The 23,682-nt window shown below is 38.1% G+C and overlaps 1 protein-coding gene across 1 annotated transcript in view; it reads right to left on the minus strand.

Moving 5' to 3' along the window:
- Positions 1-23,682, minus strand: part of MAGI2 (membrane associated guanylate kinase, WW and PDZ domain containing 2) — a 1,396,484-nt gene that overhangs the window by 298,745 nt on the left and 1,074,057 nt on the right. The window contains exon 7 of the mRNA XM_003782805.2: positions 18,307-18,364. Within this exon, the coding sequence (XP_003782853.1) occupies positions 18,307-18,364 (58 nt within the window). The remainder of the gene's footprint in view (positions 1-18,306; positions 18,365-23,682) is intronic.

Consider the following 23,682-nt stretch of genomic DNA (forward strand, 5'->3'; position numbering starts at 1 on the left):
TGTGAATGACAAATGCCATCCTTCCCTATTGTCTAGGCTCTGTGAGATAAGTACCAGCTATTTCATCCGGCTTCCATACAGAACGGGAACCTGGGAAGCTACCAAGAATTCTTACTATTTAATTATATCTGGGCCATTGTCATATTTTACTAAGGGACTCTTTGGATGTTAAAATCCAAAGGAGTAAAAGTCATATTCTGAAGTGTGTATATCCCACCAACTTCATTTTTTCTTTACAGAGGGAAAGAATACTAAGGAGAGACTTCACCATATTAAAATAGCAAAAGGGATGAAAATATTCGAAAATGAGATCCCACAGCTTTCACTTTGCCGTTGTATTCACTTATCTTCAGTCTGACCCCCTTTCTCACCATGGAATGGAAACTGAAAATAAGTTCCTATGTGGACATCACTTCTTGGTTTCTAACGTCCCTTACACTTGAAATTCTGGATGAACCTGAGCATTTTAAAAACAAACAAAAAAGGAAGGTGCAGAGCCACCCTAAATGAACTGGTGCATAATCTCAGACTAGAGTTCACGGCCATTGACATTTAACAGAAAGCACCCCAGGTCTTTCTAATGCACAGCCAGGGTTGCAGCCCCTGAGTTAGAGGCTGAGAATGTATGGAGAGGTGCTGCATGAGGAGCTTCAGGCCCGGTAAGATGTATGTGCAAGTCTCCTTTTCCGTATGTGGCCTTGGGGAGTAGTACTAGGAAATGCTATCTTGTTCTTGAAGAGGACTTTTGCCATCAGAAGTTTCAGACAAGCACTAAGGGAGGGAAATATTTGCAGCTGATTAGATGATATGCTGCTAAAGGTACTCCCAGGCCAGGGTTCTACTTGACTGCCACCGTCTTCCCTGTGGAAAGGGAGAGGGGAATTAGAAGAACGGTCACACACCCTGAGCCCTTCAGTATCTGCAGAAGCTTACCAAGGCTGTCATCTGACCTTCACCAGCAATGCCCTGCATATTCCAGCCTGCTCATGCCCACCTTGCCTTTCCTGGGCCTTTTAGAGAGGGCCATTCTTAGTGCCCAGTTGTGAATGACATCTCTACATCTATCATCTTGACTTCAGTTGACAACCGTAAATGATCAATGTGGGGCAGGTGCAGTGGCTGACGGTTATAATTCTAATCCTCTGGGAGGCCGAGACAGGAGGATTACTTGAGCTCTGGAGTTCCAGACCAGAATGAGCAAAAGAGAGACCTGTCTCTACTAAAAATAGAAAAAAATTAGCTGGGCACCGTGGTGGGTGCCTGTAGTCCCAGGTACTTGGGAGGCTGAGGTAGGAGTATTGCTTGAGCCCAAGAGTTAGAGGTTGCCGTAAGCAGTGATGTTACTGTACTTTAGTGGGTGTCAGAGCAAGATTCTCTCTTAAAAAAAATCATGTGGGAGAGAGTAGACAGCTTTGGAATGGAGATTGTTCCAGAGGTAAAATGTTTCCAAGGCATGAGGTACACAGCACCTGATGCAGGGATGGAGCGAGGCACACACGAAAGGAGACAGATCTCACTGTTCTCCACTTTCACCCTCCCATTAAATATGTATTGTGACAGTCAGAACTTGATGAGAAATTTAGGGCCAGTTTATTTGATCTTCAAAACAGAGACTCTTTCAACACATTCTAGGGATGGGGGAAATGTCATCCCACTCTGGTGATGGAGGATCGAAAGCTAAGCAGCTCCTGTCTCATGCACCAGTAGAAACGTGCTCACCAGGAAAAGCACTATGTTACGGTTGAAATGTGGGGGCATCAGGGATGCAGCCCCTCAATGTCAGGAGGGGGAAGACTGCTTGGGGTTTGGTGTTGCTGCTCAGTACAACACCCTTTCTATGCAAACTGGCTTCTTTGGGGGCCTCCCAAACGAATCAAGACAGTGGAAATTTCCTGATTGCCTGGAACCAGTAGGTTTTCTTTGACCTCTATTCTAACTTCCCACTTTTTAAAAAATCTTGCCATATTAAGGGGGTACAAAGGTTTTGTGACATGGATACCCTGTGTAATGCTTAAGTTAGGGCTTTAGGGTACCCACCATCAGAATAGCATTCACTGTAGCCCGGAGGTCAGTGTTATCTCATATCCCCTCCCACTCCTTGGTTTCCACTGTCCTTTACATCTCTTTGTGCCTGTGTGCCCATCATTTAGCCCCCACTTTTTAGAAAGAACATATGGTATTAAGTTTTTCATTCCTGAGATACTTCATATAGGATAACATTCTCCAGTTCCATCTATCCAAGTTGCTTTTCCTTCCTTTTTATGGCTAGGGAGAACTGCATGATACACACACACACACACACACACACACACCCCCCACATTTTCTTTATTCACTTGTGAATTGATGGACAATTAAGTTTGTTCCACATCTCTGGGACTGTGAATTGTGCTGCAGTAAACATTTGAGTGCAGGTGTCTCTTTTAATAAAATGACCTCCTTTCTTTTTGGTAGATACTCAGCAGTGGGATTGCTGCATTGGATGATAGGCCTACATTTATTTCTTTGTGGAATTTCCATACCGTTTTACATAGAGAAGACACTGATTTGCGTCCTGCCAATACTGTATACGCATTCCTTGCTCTCTGCATTCACGCCTGCATCCATTGTTCTTTTGACTTTTAAATAATGGCCATTCTGATAGGGCTAAAGTTTGTATTTACATTTTCCTGATGATTATTTTTTCATGTATTTGTAGGCTATTTCTCTACCTTCCTTTGAAAAACTTCTGTTCTTGTCTTTTGCACGAGTTCTTGTTGATTTGTTTGAGTTCTTTGTAGTTTCTGGACATAGTCTCTTCTCAGACGTATGGTTTGCATATATTTTCACCCATTCTGTAGGTTGTCTATTTAGTCTGTTGATTGTTTTTGCTGTGCAGAAATTATTTAATTCAATCTCATTTATTCATTTTTGTTGCTACTTTATTTGCCTTTGGTATCTTAGTTATAAATTATTTGCCAAGGCCAACGTCTAGAACAGTTTTCTCTATTGTTTTCTTCTAGAATTTTTATGGTTTTATGACTTACATTTAAACCTCAACAAATCAGGGATAGAGGGAACATGTGTTAAAATGATAAAAGCCATATATGACAACACAGCCAACATCATACTGAATGGGGAGAAGTTGAAAGCATGACCCCCTAAGAACTGGAACAGGCAAGGGCGTCCACTGTCACCACTTCTATTCAGCATAGTGCTCAGTCCCCAGGCAGTGGAATCAGACAAGAGGAAGAAATAAAGGCCATGAAAATCTGGAAAGTGGTCAAACTATTCCTGTTTACTGATGACACGATCTTCAATCTGGAAAAACATGAAGACTCCACCCAAAGACTCTTGGAATTGATAAATAAATTCAGCAAGGCCTCAGTTTACAAAATCAATCAACAACACTAATCGGTAGCATTTTGATATACTAATAACATTCAAGTGGAGAGTCAAGTCAAGGACTTGGTACCATTTATAATAGCTACAAAGAAAATGAAATACCCAGGAGAATACATAACCAAGGAAGTGAAAGATAACTGCAAGGAGAACTACAAAACCTTGATGAAAGAAAGTACAGGTGACACAAACAAATGGAAAACCATCCCTTCCTGAAGTATAACCAAGAGCTCGGTCACACTGCTCACATTCACAGCCAAGCCCAGCACATCCTAGGTGTGTCACTTCAAGCACATCATTTTACCTTCTTTGTGTTTTAGAATTTTCATCTATAATGTCAGATTAAAAATAATTCCCACCTCATGATAAATGACTTAACATGAGGAAGAGTGCCTGGCTGTAAGTAGTCAATGAACGCTCACTATCATAATACATGAAATATTTATTCCTCAAATTCTTTTTGCTAGGCACTAATGTGTGGGGAAGGAGAAAGATTAAGCAAGTATACTGTTTAGCAGGGAAAACAGGAACAAAAAAGAATTATAATATAAAATAGGGTTACATAATGCAATATATGCCTTGCAGTGCTTTGAAAGATGAATTATAAAAGGACTAGGTTAAAACCTAATGTTTTAAATATAAGTTATTTTAAAATATGAGCTTTGGATAAATGGAAGAACTGTATCTATTTTACTTAGAGCATTTTTTAAAGCAGAATAATTGAATCCTGCCTCTTGAAAGATTTTTTTTTCCCAATTCAAACATGTAAGTGATAATTTTCTTTCTATAAATGTCCATTCATTATTCCCTACCGTACCTGGGGGAATATGAGTTTGCTTTGCAGATTTGAGGGGGGAGGTTGAATTATTCACATGGTAATTTCTCCTGCTCTTCTTGGACATGAGGGTGTCTACTTTGGGGCTATTAGTGTCCAAGTGAGAAGTAAGATTGTGGCCAATGGTGATAATTGTGTCAGAACCAAAACTCTCAGTAAAGTGTTTCTCTACTCCACACAAGGCTGGCTTCCCAAAATGTGTATTTTCATATAAGTGAGCTCTCTCCTTTCCCCCTATAGTTATTTAATTAAGACATTGACCTGTAATATGTATTTTATGTTTAAGGAAAAATCATCAGTAAGCCATGACTATTCATTAATTACATGGAAAACGTGGTATTTTACTCCTAGCAGATATGGCCAGGTCTACTGTCAATCATGTTATTAAGCTTCCATAACTTATAAGATACAAAGATCCAATTTCAAAAAATTCAGAACCACTAGAAATGCATTAAAGTTGTTCTTTACTTAATCCTTCCTACTACCGTAAACTATCTTTCCAAAATGCTATTGCTGAGTGCAGGAGAAGTTCATTGTTATAAAAGGTATATCTAACCTTGTGCTACTACAGTGAGTAAAAGCAATGATTTATAAAGAGTTTATCTGGAGGGAAACTAAAAGATTACACTATTTCAAGATCTTTCTGTATTAGAGACAAGACAAGTAAGTCCTTTTCCACTGGTGTCTGTCAGCCTGACTGAATGGTTTAAGTTCTTTACATCTCTCATATACCTATGAGGTCACTGATTGCTCAGTATGCTAAACACTGGGGACAGAATGGTGAACAGAAAACAATCCTTCCCCAAGGGGTCTCAGAATCCAGTGGGGAAGCACACATGTGGGTGGCCAACCATTTCAGTTTGCTTAGGACTGAGGAGGTTCCTGGGATGTAGGACTTTCAGTTTTAAAACAGTCCTGCATGAAGTTGGCATGAGTTCATCATTCTAGAAGTGGCTAGAAAAGTATAACACAAGGCATTTTCTTGGGGAGACCTGGGAATAAAACAAAAGAGCATATGTTAAAAAGGGCTGAAACGTGCACAAAGTGAGTCCTCACAGGAAGAAAAGGCAACTTAGTTTGATGGGTCAGAGAAAGACTGAGAAAGGAAGGGACATGTGAACAGATTCTAGAACAATGGAAGTATTTGGCCAGATAGAGAAAGGGGAATTTTAGGAAGAGAGTAGCAGATATAAAGGTGTTCAGTAATATTCATTTCTGCCCAGCTGGAGTATGGGACGAGGACACACACATATGCATACGATTGTGGGTGGCTGTGTGGGAGCACGAGGCACAGGGGAGGGGATAGAAGCTACAAGAACCGGGGGACAGCTCCAAGTCATGGTGCAAAGTTTGTTTTGTTCGAAGATCTCCCTGCTCACATCATGTTTTAGTTTAATGGATCTCTAGCTTTGAAGTCTCCTCCTGGAGGCTGTAGCTTATTACTGAAGTTGGGAGGAGTATAAAGAGCTGTAGGGAAAGTGTAGTACTCTCTAGAATTCTCGGTAGTTTCAGCATCACTTCCTGGATACCTCCAATGCTGTTCTTGCCTGGAGTATGAGGGTAAATAAGAGAAATTCCCTGAGTATGGAGAATTGCATTGTCCAGGGAAATGGACAATTCCATGTACAGGAAAGATGAGAAGAGTGTTACTGATAATATGGAACTGCTCTGCTATTTCCTAATGAGTTACTTATGTGTGGTTAAAATGTGAAGTCACAATACAGTTTGTCAAATGAAATCCCCCAAATATGCATTCACATATAATGATAGACTTACACAGCCATGGATACAGGAATACTTTGGGGTTAACTTCAAGGACAGTCAGAAAATTATTTAGGACACTCAGAATAGTAGGAATCACACAGACAACATCACAATGTCTGAGATTATCCAGGAAGGAGCAAGTGGAGAAAGAACGCTAGTGAGGGGAGATGGACATGACTGTGGCAGATTCCGAAAATCAAAGGGTCAAAAAGATAATTCCAACTCCCTATACTACCCAAACTCTCCAGGTTTCCAAGCCCAATGTTCAGAGATGAGGAAAAGACTTTTAAATTAAAAGCTTTATTCTTGACTATGAGTTTTTTTTTTTTTTTTTGAGACAGAGTCTCAGTTTCTTGGCCCCAGTTGAGTGCTGTGACATCACAGCTCACAGCAACCTCAAACTCTTAGGCTTAAGTGATCTTGTCTCAGCCTCTCAAGTAGCTGGGACTATAGGTGCCTGCTGCAATGCCTAGCTACTCTGGTTGGGGTTGCTCTTGTTAAGGCTGATCTCAAACTCATGAGCTCAAGCAATCTACCCATCTTGGCCTCCCAGAGTGCTAGGATTATATGTGTGAGCTACTATGCCCAGCCCTGACTATGAGTCTGTATGACTACACAGACCAGGGAGAAATCAAATAGTTATTCCTTAGATATGCTAGAGCAAGGGAGATGGTTAGAGAACCAAAGAAAATTTTAAAAATGCTTCTGATGACTTTTGGAGAGCAAAGAATCTATTGCCTGGATACTGAGGATCTGCAGAGCATCTTTCAATAACTTGCCCTTAAAGGTGACCATGGGACCTTGGTGTGAACAGGAGGCTATAATTCTTCAAAATAAGGATGCTGGGAAGATAGAAAAGGCATGGAGAAAAAAAAAAAGGTAGCGGGAATAGAGGATAAAGGTTCAGCGGAACCAAGAGCAAACAAAGGTGGTAAGAAGCTGCTTCACTGTTGTTTTTAATAGATTGACTTATTGAGGACGAGTATTGTTGCAGAGTTTTACATAATTAACACACTATGTCTAAAATTATGCCATTACTAGAAGATCAAAGCTTCATACACTCTAGATGATCGTTTCATGTAGGTGTAATGGAATATGTATTTTAAGTAACTTGTTTTCTCTTTTCCATAACACAAATGTATGTCCCCACATTGGGCTGAGTTTTGTGTTTTTCATTCTGTAGCTCTAAATAAAGAACATGAAAGGTGTGATGCTGGATATTTCTGAAGAATATTCCACTTTGTACACTTTAAAGTTACTTAGTTCCTATTCAGATTTAAATTCTGTTTAATATGCTTCATTGAAAGAAATAATGAAGAAAGAATGCCAGCCTTGTAAATAAAGGAGAGAAGAAGGGGCCAAGACTAGATGGTGGAAGGAATGTGAGAGCTAATATTCACTTAGCAAATATTATGTGTCAAACCCCAGCTACACAGGCTGGATACTTTCAATTCATCTGCTCCTCAGAGAGGGTAAACAATTTTATGCAGATCTCCCAGTAAGGGGAAGATGCATGAATCAAGCCCAGCTCCATGTAGCACCAAAATCCAAGAACATAGATTTATGTGGTTCTGATACAAATATACACTTAACTTTTCAAGTTAAACGACCTTTGTATGCACAGGCCTGAGCTATGTCTGGCAATCTGCAATGTACTTCGGTCAGGTTATTCTTAATTTCTTTTTATCAGTTTTTATTACGAGACTGGAATCTTTAAAGACATTGTAAATTACCCATTGACTTTCTAAAGAAAAAAAAATGTCGAAGTACAGAACAATTATTTTGAACTCAGTGGTTATGTACATAGAAACAGTGACTGAATATGTTTCACTAGGAAATGTGTGTGTGTGTATTTTTTACAAACTAGAAAACATGAGAAATAAAATGGTGGTGAGGGCATAAATGAGGAGCCAGGGGACCCTGGTTTGTGTACCAAGATTTTCAAACCAGAAGGGTCTCTTCTAAGGGCTGCCTTTCAACTTCCCTTGGGGCTGGTTCACTTGCTCAAAATGGTTGGAGTTAGGGCATCACAATACAATTAAAGTAGCATGTGAGGGAGAATGGTGGCTAGTCAATAATAACAAAACTTTGGATATCGTGTCTCAAAACTCTGCAAAGCACATTCTGTGTTGCTGGCCATGTTAAGTCTCTCTGAGGTCCAGCGCTAACATAAGACATGTAAAGATTTATTAAGGGATATAAAATTACAGCCAGAGAGGAGTAAGGCTAGTATTCTATACCATTCCAGGATGACTACAGTTACAGTAATAGATATTTCAAATGGCTAGAAGGAGGATACTGAATGTTTCCAACAAAAGGAAATGACGTTTGAGACAGTGGATATGCTAGTTAGCCTGATCGGATCACTATATATGCATCAAAACATTGCTCTGTGACCCAGGAGTACGTACAATTATTATTTGTCAATTAAAACAAAGAAATGGAAACATGTCACTTACTCAGCGAGGAATTTTTTTCTTTCTTCTTTTATTGTTGGGGATTCATTGCAGCAAGGGATTTTTTTATATGTGAGAACTCTCCCACTGATGCTCTTAGGAAAGTTACTCTTCATAAGTGGTAGACTTCTCACTCCATGAGTGTGACATTTGTCACCCTCATCAACCAGAAGTTGGGGGAGCCACCTGCTTGCCCTGGGACCCTCAATCTCACGTGTAGTGCAGGGTCTCACCGAAGTGAAAGCCAGTTTCAAAGCCACTAATAATGAGTCTCAGGTGTCATTCTCTCCCATCTGTGAGATCAAACCAACCTTTGGGGTTTAAGCTACACTTGGAGATTCGGTCTACCACTCACCCTATCTCTGAGAAATTTCCCTAATGTTTCCGAACTGCAGCTGCCTCATCTGTAAATATCCTACTCACCTCATAGAACTGTGTTTTTGTTTGCTTTTTAGGAGATTAAGTCTCACTCTGTTGCCCTGGGTACAGTGGCATGGAGTCATTACAGCTCACAACAACTTTAAACTCCTGGGTTCGAGTGATCCTCTTGCCTCAGCCTCCTGAGGATCTGGCACTATAGGCATGTACCACTATGCCTGGCTAGTTTTTTTCTACCTTAAGAAGAGACAGGATCTCACCCTTGCTCAGGCTGGTCTGGAACTCCTGAGGTCAAGTAATCCACCCTCCTCGGCCTCCCAAGGTGCTGGGAATGGTGAGGAATGGTGAGGATAATTTTGACTCTGCAGTTTTCACTTCATGTGAAAGGTGCTAGGCTTTCAAATGTGAACCACCTTGCCAGGCCCTTAGGACTGTTTTGGGGAGCAAACAAGATGTAATATATGAAAACGTTTTCAGAGGAGCATTGTATTTATTTGATTTTAACATTATTGGACTATTTAGAGTCTGAGAGTCAAGTGCAGCTTAAATATGGGCCATGTAAAGTCTTTTAATGTCCGTCCTGGGCTGCAACTCGATTTTTATCATTTATTAGCTGACTTCTGTAAGTTTCATTTTCTCTGACTGAAAAATAGAAATAACGGTATCTGTTATAAAGCATTGTGATGATGATTAAATGAGTTCTGCAAAATGGCAATATGTAACAAGTGTTTAATGGTGGTGACTTAATACTTCTTCTTCAGGTTGATTTGCAGTTAAGTAAGGAGGACTCCCTTGGAGATAAAATTTACATATGGGTTCAATGCCTTTAACCAGACTACTGAGCAATACTTCAGACAGAGGAAAGATAACAGTTCCCATGACTTTACTTATCTAAATATGTATTCACATTTTTGATGTCCTGTTAAAACCGGAGAAATTAAGAATAGAATGGATTTTTCCAACTTCCATAGACAAGGGTTGTGATTAGTGGAAACAGGAACTTAGTTCTTCACATTCTGATGAACTCAACAAGTGTTTACTAAGCTTTCAGAAATCAGACACCTAATGGTAAGTTTCTTCTAGACTAAATTAATGTAAAACTAATATTATTGGTTTATCACAACAAATAAGCTTTCTTTTGCTTTTATGAGATCCAGCTAACCTTCTTAACTGCCACAAAATAGCACTTTTGTTCCGTGACAATTCTGAAGTTCAGCTTACTTAGCTAGATTAAGTATAAATGTGAAATCTGATGATAAATATTTCTGTGATTCATTATATGATTAGCGGAGTCTATTATAATATTTCATCTAGTTAAATATAAAGTCATCTGTTAAATACTAGTAATAAATAATGTTCAATAAAGTCACTTTTTATTATAAAAAATGGAAAACAATTTTCCCTTCAAATGTATTCAGCTTCAACAGTGGTTAAAATATAGTTCTTAGCTCTTTTTGTTTATAAATTTATACTTTATCATTTTGCCCCTTTAATGGCAATCTTAGTATCAGTCCTATGTCTTTAGATATCAGTTACAATTCTATTTTTCCAGAGCTTGGTAAGAAGATTCTATTTTAATAGTCCACCCTTCTGAGAAGTCTTTCCATAACACTCAAGTGATAGAATTGTTAAAATAATTAAAACAAACAAAAGAGAATGGTAATATAAGTTACTATCTAGCCCAGTGGTTCTCAATCTTCCTAATGCCGTGGCCCTTTAATACAGTTCCTATGGGTCACGACCCACAGGTTGAGAACCACTAATCTAGCCAAACAAAGATTAAAAGAAAATACTCTGAAAATTTTAAGTATTCTTTGATCAGCAGCTGCCATAATGAGAAAATAAGGACGCTTTTAAGAGAAAAATGGCCAACTTCATTCTGGTTAACACAAAGTGCAATGGATATTCCTTGAACTAGAAGAGTCTTTAGCCATCACCAAATCCAAACCACTCATTTCCCAGATAAAATCCAGGAGGTGAAATGTAATTTTATCCTAACCCATAAATTCTAAATCAAGGATGCAAAAAATTACAAGCTATTATTAACATCATGGTTCATGACGCAAAAAAGAGTTCTGAAAAACACATCTGCATATTGATAAACAAATAAATTATAGTTCTCAAAGTGGGGGTGAGGGGGCAATACGTTTTACCTCGTTAGGATAATCATCATCTGTTTTATCCAGTGATAGGGGACTCAGAATCTGCTAATCCCTCATTTTGACCAAGTTCCTTCATACCTTTGATAATGTCAGCATCTCTCTGAACCGAATGTGATTCAAGTTACGTGTCTGTTAAAGATCTAATAAACCCAACTGCTGGCCAACTACTTTAATCCCACAAGGATTTCATTTTTTAGACCAAAAGAAAAAAGTCGTCTTGTTTCAGTTTGCTAGTCGCCAATGACAGGCTCCTGAGGAATGGTGAGGATAATTTTGACTCTGCAGTTTTCACTTCATGTGCTAACTTTAGAACTTAGTCTAGGATACCATGTATGACTCCAAAGTATGTAACGGCACAGGCTGTTAGCATGAGACCATCTGCAGTTGATGCACAAGAAGGCCAGCATGTTTAATCTGGAGAGAGGAGAGGTAATAAGCTACATAAACTAACTGTTTAATAAATAATAAAATAACAATTATCTGCTCATTATGTAACATTGCCTTGGTGAGAGGCGGACAGGACTCTCCAGTACAGGTGCCGGCAGTATTCTCTGGGTTGTCCAGTAATGAGGCCTCTGGGACAGGGGTCCCCTTTTCCATCAGGAGGGGTAGCACTCTCTACAGGTCTTTTGGTCCTCTCAGTGCACAAATGTCACTTCCCAGGCAGCTCATATCCAGCCCAGAGTGTAGTCTGTCACTCCTGTGAGCAGTAATTCTCAAATTCAGATGTCCTCCCTGCCTTTGCAAGGCCATTCTCAAGTTCTCACGATTCCATGAACAGACGGAGCAGAAGGAGAACACAGATTCCTCGTTTGGCAGACACTGCCATAGTGTCTCCAGTTGAGACCATTCCTGCCCCTGGGATGACCAGGGCTCAGGTCTGCATACCTTACACTGTTGCCCTTGGCCAGAAAGTTTCCCTGTTTTTGTGTACTATTGTGCAGATTATCTGAGTTTAACCTCTTAGTTGTGCCTGAACAAGGGCCCTATTTAATTTGTTAGATTCATAAAGAAGCTAGAAGACAAACAAACCCCTCCCCCACCAGATGGGTTATGTTACCATCATCTTGTTTGCTAATACATACACTCATATGGTCAACGCGAAGTTGAGGGAAGAATAATAGTTCCTTTGTTTATTACTGACTTTAAGACAAGGAAAACGATTTACTTGAATTGTCAAAATTGTTTGCACAAGATAACATTTATATGTAACTCTGATGCCAAGACAAATAATTCATTGACATTTGTAAAAGTAGATCTGCAATTAAACTGAGTGAAACTTCCGGGTGCCTAAAACATTCTCTATTTGGACTCAGAAGATTTGTTAAGCAATGCGGTTTATGAGATAGAACAGTTGCTAATAAAAGTCTAATTTATTAGAGTCAAGTTTTCTGCCCTTCAGTGGGAAAGCCCTTTAGGGCTGGGAAAGGTGGTCGGATACAGAGCAGGTGCTGATCCTGTTACAAGGAGCCAGCAGGGTAAGGCACCTCACGGCAGGAAGGTGATCTCACTTCCCGACACGGGTAGGTAAGGGGCGTCCAGATCCTCACCAGATGGGAGTGGTGAGAAGACAGACTGGGTACGAGACTTCATTTGAAAGTGTCATGGTATAAGAATGTTTGAGGCAGCCTGGCATGAGGAGTAAAAAAGAAAAAAAAGTCTTTCAACTTATGTGTAGTAGAACAGTACCAGGATTATGAAAGTAAATCTTTCATCCAACATGGCAAACTCTAACCTTGATCATGAGATTAAATTACATGTTTCTTTCAAAATCATATAATTTCCCTTAGGAATTTTTACTTTTGGGGATTTATTGTGATCATGAAAGCAAGAAATACCAAAAGGAGAGATGGCTTGTACCTATTGGGATATGTGGACTTTAAAAATAACTTATATCAGGAAGAGCTTACTACATACCTCTGTTAAGTGCTAAGTACCCACTCTGGAACTGCCTACGTGCAAATCCTGGCTCTAAATTGCAGGCAGTACTTGTGGAAATGGCTATGCTGTTGTTTCCTTATCTATAAAATAGGGATACTAATACAGATTTTACAGGGTTTCCGTGAGGATTAAATCAGCTAGTACGTGGAAAGCACTTAGCATAATGCACTAAGTGCACAGTAAGGATCCGCCCACTTCTCTCTCCTTCCCTTAAGTCTCCTTCTCCTCCTCTTCCTTCTCCATAACTTGCTTACCCAAGACCTCATGGCTGGGGAGCCGCAGGTGGGGTGGCACACTGGGCAATTCTGCTGCACATACTTTTGGCCACTCAGTGATATAACAAGTGCTGTGTTCAAATGCTGCTTATAAGATTCAGAGTTCACCTTAGCATAGAAGGTCACAGAGCAACTTCACCAACAGTGTCACTTCAGTTTAGAATCTTCTACCATAAAGGTTTTAAGTTGAGGAAAAGAGTTCTTTGTTAAGTAGCTGTTTAAAAAGCATTTAAGACATTTTCTAGTTTTAAAGATTGACGAAAACGTGGACATGGTTTGGAAAACTAATTTTCAGCATAAGAAAAAAATACTTGAAAGAAAGAAAGATGTTAGACGGGTACTCTCTTTTGTTAATTTTAATTAGACGTGTTTTATATGTATCCTGAGAGAAGCGTTCTTAACCACTTCCCAACCTGCCACGTCACGATGGATACGCACCATGAACCATGAAATGAACGGGATTTTCCTTTTACAGCAAATGTCACAGGGATGACATTATGCAATATTTTTTATACTTTCTGGAATTGCACCCAAGTAATGTTTTATTGTAGCAGATGTGTGACATCACATGAAAAACTTGTAAAACCTGCACGTGAAGGTCACACCTGCCAGTCCCCACTAGCATTTTAACTACGATTGTCTGGTTTGCTTCTCTGTGGCGGAGGAGGCAGCTTTGCGGGAAAGCTGTCCCAGGAAATTGTGTCTTCTGGACCAGCAGCTAGTTAAGCAAATTGTGTAACTGCCATTAAAATGTACCCAGCAGACATAATTTCACAAAAGAGGAGAGAAAACCACATTTGTACAAAAGTCACAGCTGTTCAGCTCCACATTTTGTACTTTTTATTAAAATTTTTTCCTTTCTTTATGAACAGCGACAGTTACACTTTTAGTTAGCAACTTTAGGACTTCTGAATACATTGCTAAGAGCAGCCCTATCACGGATTTGGTGTCTGTCAGGAAAAATCAGGCTAAATTCCTTCCGCGGCTACCGAGAGTCAAAGTTTGGTTTTTTGCTCTGTCTGTAGATCAAATTTAAAAATATTGAGTGAGGCCCATTATTCTTTAAAATACAGAACTGTGTGCTGCCTCCACAGCTCCAAATGAGTGCTGCTCTCCTGTGTTAAGATCCACACTGTAAGCATTCCTCTTTGTTCAGAGCTTGCTCCTGGTGACCAGATGTCCAGGGCCACTCTGGGCACTGGGGCTGGTGGCTCAGAACGTAGGCAGAAGCTGTCTCCCAGTGCTTCCATTGCTGGGACCTCTGCAGGAAACTGACTAGAAGGAAACCAGGAGGATCTGCTCTTGAGGAATCCAGTATTCTTTTCCAGTGACGCATCTCAAAGGCTTGTTTGGGCCATTATGGGTGAGAAATGCTAAATTTATGGGAGGCCTTTTGAGCAAGTTTGGCTTCTGGGCTCTGGAGTCACACTGTGGGGGTCCAAATTTCAGCCCTTTGTCTCATAATGTGTAGTACTGGGTAAGTCACCTAACTTTTTTAGCCTGGGTTTCTTCTTCTGTAAACTTAAGATGATTTAACTCATTATCCCCATAAAAGAGGATTATAAACATGGTGAAGACTATCCAGCACTCAGCTCAGTTGGCACAGACTAAGCACTCAACAAATGTTAACTATCTTGACGACAAGATGAAACTGATGACTGATAATGATGATGACTTTTCTGGCTTTTGAATATATCAAACCTATAATCTTAAAATTGAAACTTGTAGGAGAAATTGTATTTGTAGAATTGTAACCTACTAGGGTAAATTCAGTGATAATGGTTAAAACCTGTTCAGGTTGGGTTTCTAACTGTGTAAATTGTCTTCTGCTCTTGGTTGCTAGACTTTCTATCTGCCTGCCTGCCAGCAGGAAAGGTAAGTTTGTGCAACTGTGCCAGAGACACAACACAGATTTAAATCTGACATGCCCTTACTGAGGAAAGCAGGCCCACTCCGTTGCCAGCTTTTGGTCTATGTGCAGAGTGGCTAACTGCTAACATGGCTCTCCAGTGTCCCCACACCGGCTTTTCTGCTACAGAGCAGGAAGGCAGAATGTTTTTCATATCTTGTAAACAGAACTTGTAATTGCATACATAGCGTGTACTTAAACAAAAAAAAAATGATAATTCTACAAAGAATCCACTGTTCATTGTCATTAACAGCATTAGCGAATCAGCATTTCTTGACTATATATTTTCAAAACAGATAACTTTGTTTTGCTACTTCACTAAATATTAATTTTGCAAATTTAAAATATATGATTCCTTACGATGTTGACATTAAGGTTACCACTACAGTTATAAGCAGCATCTTAATCTAGGCAGTTTATGTTTTATATTTATGATACATACTGAGAAGTTGGTAAGTCTAAGTCTTAGAGTTAGATATTTACTGTTTTCCATATAATTATCTATAATAAATTAGGTGACTTTTTTTTCTAAGAAAAACACTCTGGACTGAAAGTGATGAATCACTTTTATGTTTACATATATGTTCTTTTCATAAACAAGACTATTATTCAGAACCAATATATACCTCATAAAAATAATAGTGGCATGAAGATGAGCCCCAGAGTCAAAACAAACTTTGTAAACAGATGTATTAAAATATTTCACAAGTTGTCTCTGTTGTGATGGAAGGTATTAAGTACTGCATACATTGTGTGTGTGTATGGGTCTCTGTACACACACATGTATATATAAAATAAATTGTGCCATTTTAATTATGTTTAAAATTTTTTCCAAAGTGTGTTTCTGACAAATATTAAAATAACATTCTAGTTAATATTACCTTTCAGGTTTGAACAATTGTCTCAGTTTTCTCCTTGGCTTGATGGACCTACACACATTTATTAAGATTGGTATACATTCTGAAATCACATAATGGGGAAAAGACTATGACAAACAATAGAACTGGATGTAACTGAAAGGAAGGTAAACTATTTTGACTCACTATGACCCATTTATACGACCTCATAATCATTTGGAATCCAAAACTATTAAAGCTGTCAATCTGATCTCATTACATGAGACTTGACTGCCTGCATTGTGAATCATTTTCTGACTACGGCTGTGATGGATGGAAAATAAAAGTAGAAAAATATACAGAGATTTTGGGCAAAGACAAATAAAAATCATTCAGAGGATAAAGATAACAAGAAAAATTGTCTTGTAGGGTCACAGCCACTATCCAAGTCAGTCACTGATGATAAGGGATCCACCAGCAGTAGATCTCTGCCTGAGGAACACACATCTCAAGATGAGGAAGGTGGGAAGCAGAGCTTTTGGACGTGTGGGCGTATCATCTCTTTGATAGGTGAGGAGGGCAGAGAAGAAAGGTGTGAGTTAAACACTCCTTTTTGCATCTGGAATACTGAAAGGAGCTGAGGACATGGAACACTAATCTGAAGAATTACAACAGGGCAATCATCAGTAAACTCTGACGTGCAGGTCAAATTTAACCAGCTGTCTGTTTTCGGAAATAAAGTTTTATTGAAACATAGCTCCATGATTTAAATGCTAGATTGCTTTCAAGATACAATGGCAGACCTGTGACAAAGGCTATATGGCTCCCCAAAATATTTGCTTTTTGAATCTTTATGGGGTTTGCCAATATCTGGACTGAGGAAGGGTTCTTATTTATTCTTTAAGGAAATGTATTAAAAGCAAGATACGGTATGTTTTACACTCAGTTCTCTTTCCTTATATAAAATTGCCTTAGAGTTCAGATGTAACAGGCTTAGGCACCACGCAGCTTGACTCAGTGAGCTGAGACAAGCTACCATTGCTTGGAGACATTTAGTGTTAAATTTATTCATACTACTACAGCTATATTAGTATTAAATATGTGAGTATTTTAATCGATTAGCAATTTAGTGGGACTCAGAGGCTTTAAGTATTTATAAACGATTCTCTTTTTATTTCTGTGACTAGAGATGCCTCTGTGTATTTACCTTATTTTTGTATGTACTGAGTGTCCTCAGGACATTAGACATGAGAGACTACGTCTACAGATTACGTGCAGCAAATGAGCTGAATTCACCTTTACTGTGGATTGGTAAATGGCTGACTGTGGGGCCAAAATTGGGGCTTTTCCAAATGAACATGGTAGGTCAAAGCATTCAAGACAAGTGTTATGAAGGAGATCCCCATGGGCAGGAAGTACACAGGTCTTACCTCTCTGTGCAATCAGCACAATACAGGGCTTGACACCTGATGAAAGCTCAGTAACTGCTTGAAAGTTATTATAAAAACAATTTAACACTAAAGCCACCAGTCTGTAACCCTTGGCCATGTAGCTAATTATTGCTAAATAGAAAATGGTTAGAGAAACCTGGATAAATAATGAAAATGTCTTTAACTTTTTAGTCTCTGCGTTTCTTGGGTGATATACTTTGCACAGGAATATGTAGGCTTTGTCATTCACCCAAATAACATTAGGAACATCACATAATAGATAAGAATTAAAAAAAAATTCTCTTTCAAAATAAAGGGTTCAAGAAAAATAAATTAGATATTTAAATTTTGAAAATTATGAATATTTCCTGATTTTCCTTAGACAAATAAGTATAAATAATTTAACCCTTAATAGGCTTTTTATTCAGAATAAAACATGGTAGGATACATTAATGTAATGTAATGTAAAAAGTTCAACTACTAAAAGAATAGCGTTGATATGCAATGGGGTTTTAAAAGAGAATAAAAATCTAAATTTTGATTTATTCTTCAACTGGAAAGTAAGGCGGATTCATTTCATTGACTTTGAAATTTGGTGAACTAGAACATCTCTTTTGCACAACCAGTCAGCTCTCAATTTTGATTGCAACATGAAAGGCATTGACTTCGCTATCTTTAATTATCACTCATTTAGAGGACAGTGGGAAACACACTTTTCCAGTGGGTATTATAGAAGCACAAGTCAAAGAAAAGGACTAACAAATTAATCAGCTGGAGAAGCAAGAACCAGCTCACTAGAGCTGCTGGAGTCTCTGTGGATACTTCAAAGTAAGACAAAAGGGAAATAAAGGGGCTGTTAGCCACACAAGCTCAATACATGAAATACTAACATAATTTCACAACGTATTAATAAGAAGTTAATATCACACTTAGAGACTTACTCAACATAATAAGTGCCATAAATGGGATCATCGATTTTTTCCCAGCCATATGGAAGCTCTGAAAAATAAAGAGTTATTTCTTTCAGTAAATAAAGAACAGATATCACAATTTCCAATATAAAGTAATATAATTTAATTGTGCATGGATTACCGAAATGGTATACCAAAGTGGAAGAAGGCATTCAGAGTCAGCACCAAATTCCAGACACACATTGTAGAAACTATAAGAAGCACTGACTTGAAAACTGGCAGCAAACACATGAGCTCTCCTCTGCAGAGATACTGGGGGTCTAGCCACTTATCTCATGCCAAAAGGTAGGATGGCATGTCCTCCCATTATCGCCATTTAGTGCAATACAGAAGGCAAGTCACTTTCCTGAAAGTGCATATGGTTCTCTTATTTATTTGCACTGTTAAAAGAGTATTTCAAGATAAAGATCATATTTTCAAAATAGTATATTTCTGAGGATAGCAAATTGTTTCCAAGGACTGAAATGAAGACATAAATTCTCAGTGAAAGCCCCACTATTTGGACGGTTAGCTTGCTGTCCACTACACATGGGTCAGAATTTCAGTGCTGCCAATATAGTCTTTCTGGGTATATTTTAAAAATAAAGCCTAAAATTGTGAACATACTTTCTTTGATAATATAGTTCATATTTTGAATTCTTCATGGATCAGTTGAATGCATGCACACTTAAAACATTAGCCATACTATAAATGCTACAATAGGCAAACACATATTGTTTGAAAACTAGACTTTGCTTTATCATATTGTTTTCCAAATACAATGAACTTTTGTAATTATTAATGCTACAAATATGAAGGAAGTGACAGTTTTCATATGTCAATTTTCCATATATAGAATTTGAAACAAGATATGTTGACATGCTTACATACTACATTTAGGTGAAAAAGTTCTACTATTATAGTAGTAACATGTCACTGCAGACAAAGCACAGCTATAAAAAGAAAATCAGAATTATCTACAATCCTATCATCCAGAGATAACCAATTAATAGTGCATATTCCTCAAATATTTTTCTATGCATATTTATGCAAATAATTTTAAAGAAAGTACATCATATAATGCATATCATTTTTACAGCTTGACATTTCTGATAAATATTAAGGACAGTTTTCAACATAAATGCTGACTCCAATATCACTTGTAAGGTGACACAGTGGTAGTCTGTGGGATGGCTAGAGGCTGTGTAATTTCACCATGTTCTATTATTGAACATCAGAGGCCTTTCAGTTATCCGTTGTGTAGCATCCGTGTTGGGCCTACTAAAGTCTAAATCTTTTATAATTTTCCTAATAATTTAGTAGTGACAAATTCCTAGATACGGGAGTTTGGATTAAAGGGCAGGCATTCTTCGATGTTTTTTGATATATGTTGCTAGATTACCCCTTCCCACTCACAAGAGAGTACCAATTTGTAATCACTGCAAGTATATGAGTGTTTTTGCCCTCTGTACCACAAATTAAATATAGATGCACAATTCCTCATCGAAAATGTTTAAGGACATATGGCTTTTGGGATTTAGAATTTTTCTAATTTTAGATCGTTAATAGGATACAAATGCCTTCTTTTTTATAACACTCTAAGCAGAGCTGGATTCTTTATAGTAGAACACATGAATAATTCTACAGCCAAACACATGCAATTCATATGAACAGAAATATCTTAATAAACTTATACCACCAAATTGTAGAGCACCTTAAGAAATCTTTCTTTCAGAATGATAATCAGAGTAAAGTATTACTATTACTGAGTATTCACTGTGGTTCAAGTTCAGATGGACTCTTCATATACTAACTTATCTTATCCTAATAACTCAGGGTTCAGAATCCCTGTACTCTGGTTCTAGTAATCTTAACCAATTTAGATGTCGATTCAGAAACTCTGTTTAACACAGCAGTTTAGGTTGAGGAGAATAATTGTCCAGATGGTTTTCACCAAATCTCCCAAGTTATTGGAAAAGTTGACTATTAAAAAGAAGACAAGTATCTACCTAGTGCCTCGTATAAAGAGCTAAAGGAAAAGAATACAGAGAAAACAGCAATTGATATTATGGATAGTTATTATTAATACAGCTCAAGACATGCATATGTATTTATGACAGGTTTAATATCATCTCATGAATATAATAACACATAAAAACAATCATGTTCACTAATATAAAAAGTAAAAGGCTAACTGGGTAACTTCCAGATATAGTCCTACTTCTTAATGCTAGTGCCATACAGAAGTATTTCATTTACAATTATCTTTTATAATGTAAACAATTCCTTCACTGATTCCTCAACTTTAGCTCTTTTTATGAGTCAATTACTAGTTCTAAGCAATGTATCCCAGAAGTACAAAGGTCATTGATTCTTTGTCAACGCCAGATGTCTTGGGAATAATTTCATTATATATTGTCCCACTTGCTATCATGAAGTCCTCAGACTTTAGGTGAATCTTCTTTGCTTATTGTAAGATGTGACTATTTTGTTGTTTGCTTGCTTGTTTCATATATCTAAAGTCAATTATCAATTTAGTGAAACAAAATTATACACATATATAGAAAATATTTTAAGATCAACCATTACTGGTCCGCTAAGCACACTCTGAGACAAAATAATACACTGTAGTTCTAACTTTCTGTTACAAAAGGCTGCCATTCATTTCATTTTAAGTATTTTCAAGAAATTGATGGAAGGATATTACAAAAAAATAGGAACAGAAACATATATTGCCATATTAGTAGCATTGCTTCATTGTGTCAGAATTGTAAAAAAACAGTGTGTGTGTACGTGATATATATGTGCATGTATGTGTTGGTACATGAGCTTATGCGGGTTTATGTATATTCCCTTTAATGAGATTTTTCTTGTAAAGCAAAAAGAAAAATCTAGGCTAGAATGCTAATAAAAACCCACAATGTTCACAAGTTTTTCTTCACCCATTAAAAAAAAAAGCCATAAAACAAATTTATCATTATAAACTGAAGAGTACATAGATAGTGAGAAGTTAAGAAAGTTAAAAATTATCTTTCTTTGTAAAAAGTAAGTTATTTAGACTTGAATTAGCTTTACAAAACCAATCATTCCTCCTTTAATTCAAGCTAACAAATGAGAAAAAGAATTTCAATAGTGTACTATTTGCCCAATCAGGCAAGCATATAGCTTGGAGCTCTTGGGTCCCAGGTTATTTAGAATACTGTATTCAACAATACCTAACAAATCTGCAGATGATTAAGGTCAGACTGATGAAAGAATAACATATACTGTGCAACTGGGAAAAACAAACACTTGAGATCAGCAAGGTTAATGCTGAACTAAGAACTGCTTTAATTGAGATTTTCTTCAGGTCACTGAACCATGGAGCAAATTCAGTGATTTTCCTACCCAGTAAAAGTCTGTGAAAAAGTCTAGGTTAACTTAGTCAGATTCATCTTAGCTTTGTAAAACTGGAATAAAATCAAAAGATTAAGTGGATACCTAGCTCTGTCTGGACTCTATCACAGTCGCTAAGCTTTTTTTTATTTAATTGACCTTTCCAAATACCATTTTACTTATTTATTTTTTAGGTAGGTACATTTTCATTACAGAAAATTGAGACCCCTTGATACTAGCTCACAAAAAGTTGCAAATGGGAAGCTTGTAAAATTCTAAAGCCTGCCTGCCTGCCTTCTTTACTTCCTTCCTTCCTTCTTTTTTTTCTCTTACATGATAAGGTCTGCCTAAGTTGCCCAGGCTGGCCTTAAGCTCCTGAGTTGAAACAATCATCCTGCCTTGGTCTCCTGAGTAGCTGGGATGGTAGCTACGCACCACTCTATTTGGCTGTAAAGACTATATTTCTCATAAAAATGGGCCCCAAATACTGGAGAGCTATAAGGAACCTAGCATACAATATCTCAAGCTATCTGGCCCAGTGCAATGGTTCATGCCCAGCACTCTGGGAGGCCATGGCATGTAGCTTGCTTGAGTTTAGGAGTTTGAGACCAGCCTGAGCAAGAGCAAAACCCTGTCTCTAAAAATATCCAGGTGTTGTGGTGGGTGCCTGTAGTCCCAACTACTTGGGAGGCTGAGGCAAGGGTTGCTGTGAGCTATGATGCCACATCTCCTTTTGTCTGCCTCTCATTCTTTAGAAATACAGCAAGTCCTTTCTGTGGTGTGTCTGTGTCTCTTTGTCTTGGCTCCTTTCCACTCTGTGCCTATCCATCCTTCCCTTCTCCTGATGAGCGACTTCCACTTGCTAACTTTTTTGTGTCCTGTAAGGGCCACCCCATACCTGGCTCTTGGTTACTTTTCATCTCAAGCACTGCTATCACTACTTTGGTCTCTCAGTCCCCCGATTCTATACCCCAGTTGAAAGAAGTCATTGGTCCAGTTTGTTTCCTTAAAAATAGATCCAAGTGACTTCGTTTGGCCAATCAATGTGATGGGTTCCCTCAGGTTCACAATCTACCACAGATTACTCAGGTATGGTTCAGGGACTGTGCCCCTTTGGTGGATGTGGAGACATAGAGCCATGGATGTGAGGTGCCACAAACATGTTTATTATAATAATAAGAAAAATAGCTTTAAAAATAAAGAGAAAAAACTTCAACAGCATGACATAGAGACTCTTTAACCTTTCAAATCAATGATTGAATGGTTTATAAATAATATCTATAACAACAGCTTTGACCCAGGATTAACGTGAGTAAAAAGATCTTAACATTCTGATCTCGTGCACTGGGAAAGACCTGACTTCACTTCTGGAGTATTCTTCCCCAAAACAAACCAGTTTATTGTGATCATGAGGAAACACAGAGTGAACTCAAATGGAGGGACATTCCATGAAATAACTGGCCAGAACTCTTCAAAAGCACCAAGATCATAAAGACAAAAACAGACTGACATCTAACCACAGAGAGAAGGGGACTCTGGAGACATGATGACCTAGTACATCCAGGACAATGGACTGGAACTTGGACCAGAAGGACATTAGTGTAACAACCAGCAAACTCAAATAAGGTTTAGAGATAATTGTCTGAATGAATGCTAATTTCCTGGTTTCAGTAATACTTTTGAAAGACATAAACTTTAGGAGAAGCTAAGTAAGAGGTATATAGAAACATTTTGTACTATTTTTACTTTTTTTTAATCTAAAATAACTTAGTTCACTTTCCTTATCAATGATATAGCTCCTACTCACATGTCATTAATGTGTAAACAGATACATATAACATGGAATTCACTTGGACAGGGTGGAATTTTTAAACAAAATGAGAATATAGGGCAGCACCTGTGGCTCAGTGAGTAGGGCGCCGGCCCCACGTGCCAAGGGTGGTGGGTTTGAACCCTACCCTGGCCAAATTGCAACAGCAACAACAAAAAAAA

Source organism: Otolemur garnettii, unplaced genomic scaffold, assembly GCF_000181295.1.
Source record: "Otolemur garnettii isolate 467f Iridium unplaced genomic scaffold, OtoGar3 scaffold00005, whole genome shotgun sequence".
NCBI classification, from domain to species: Eukaryota; Metazoa; Chordata; class Mammalia; order Primates; family Galagidae; genus Otolemur; species Otolemur garnettii.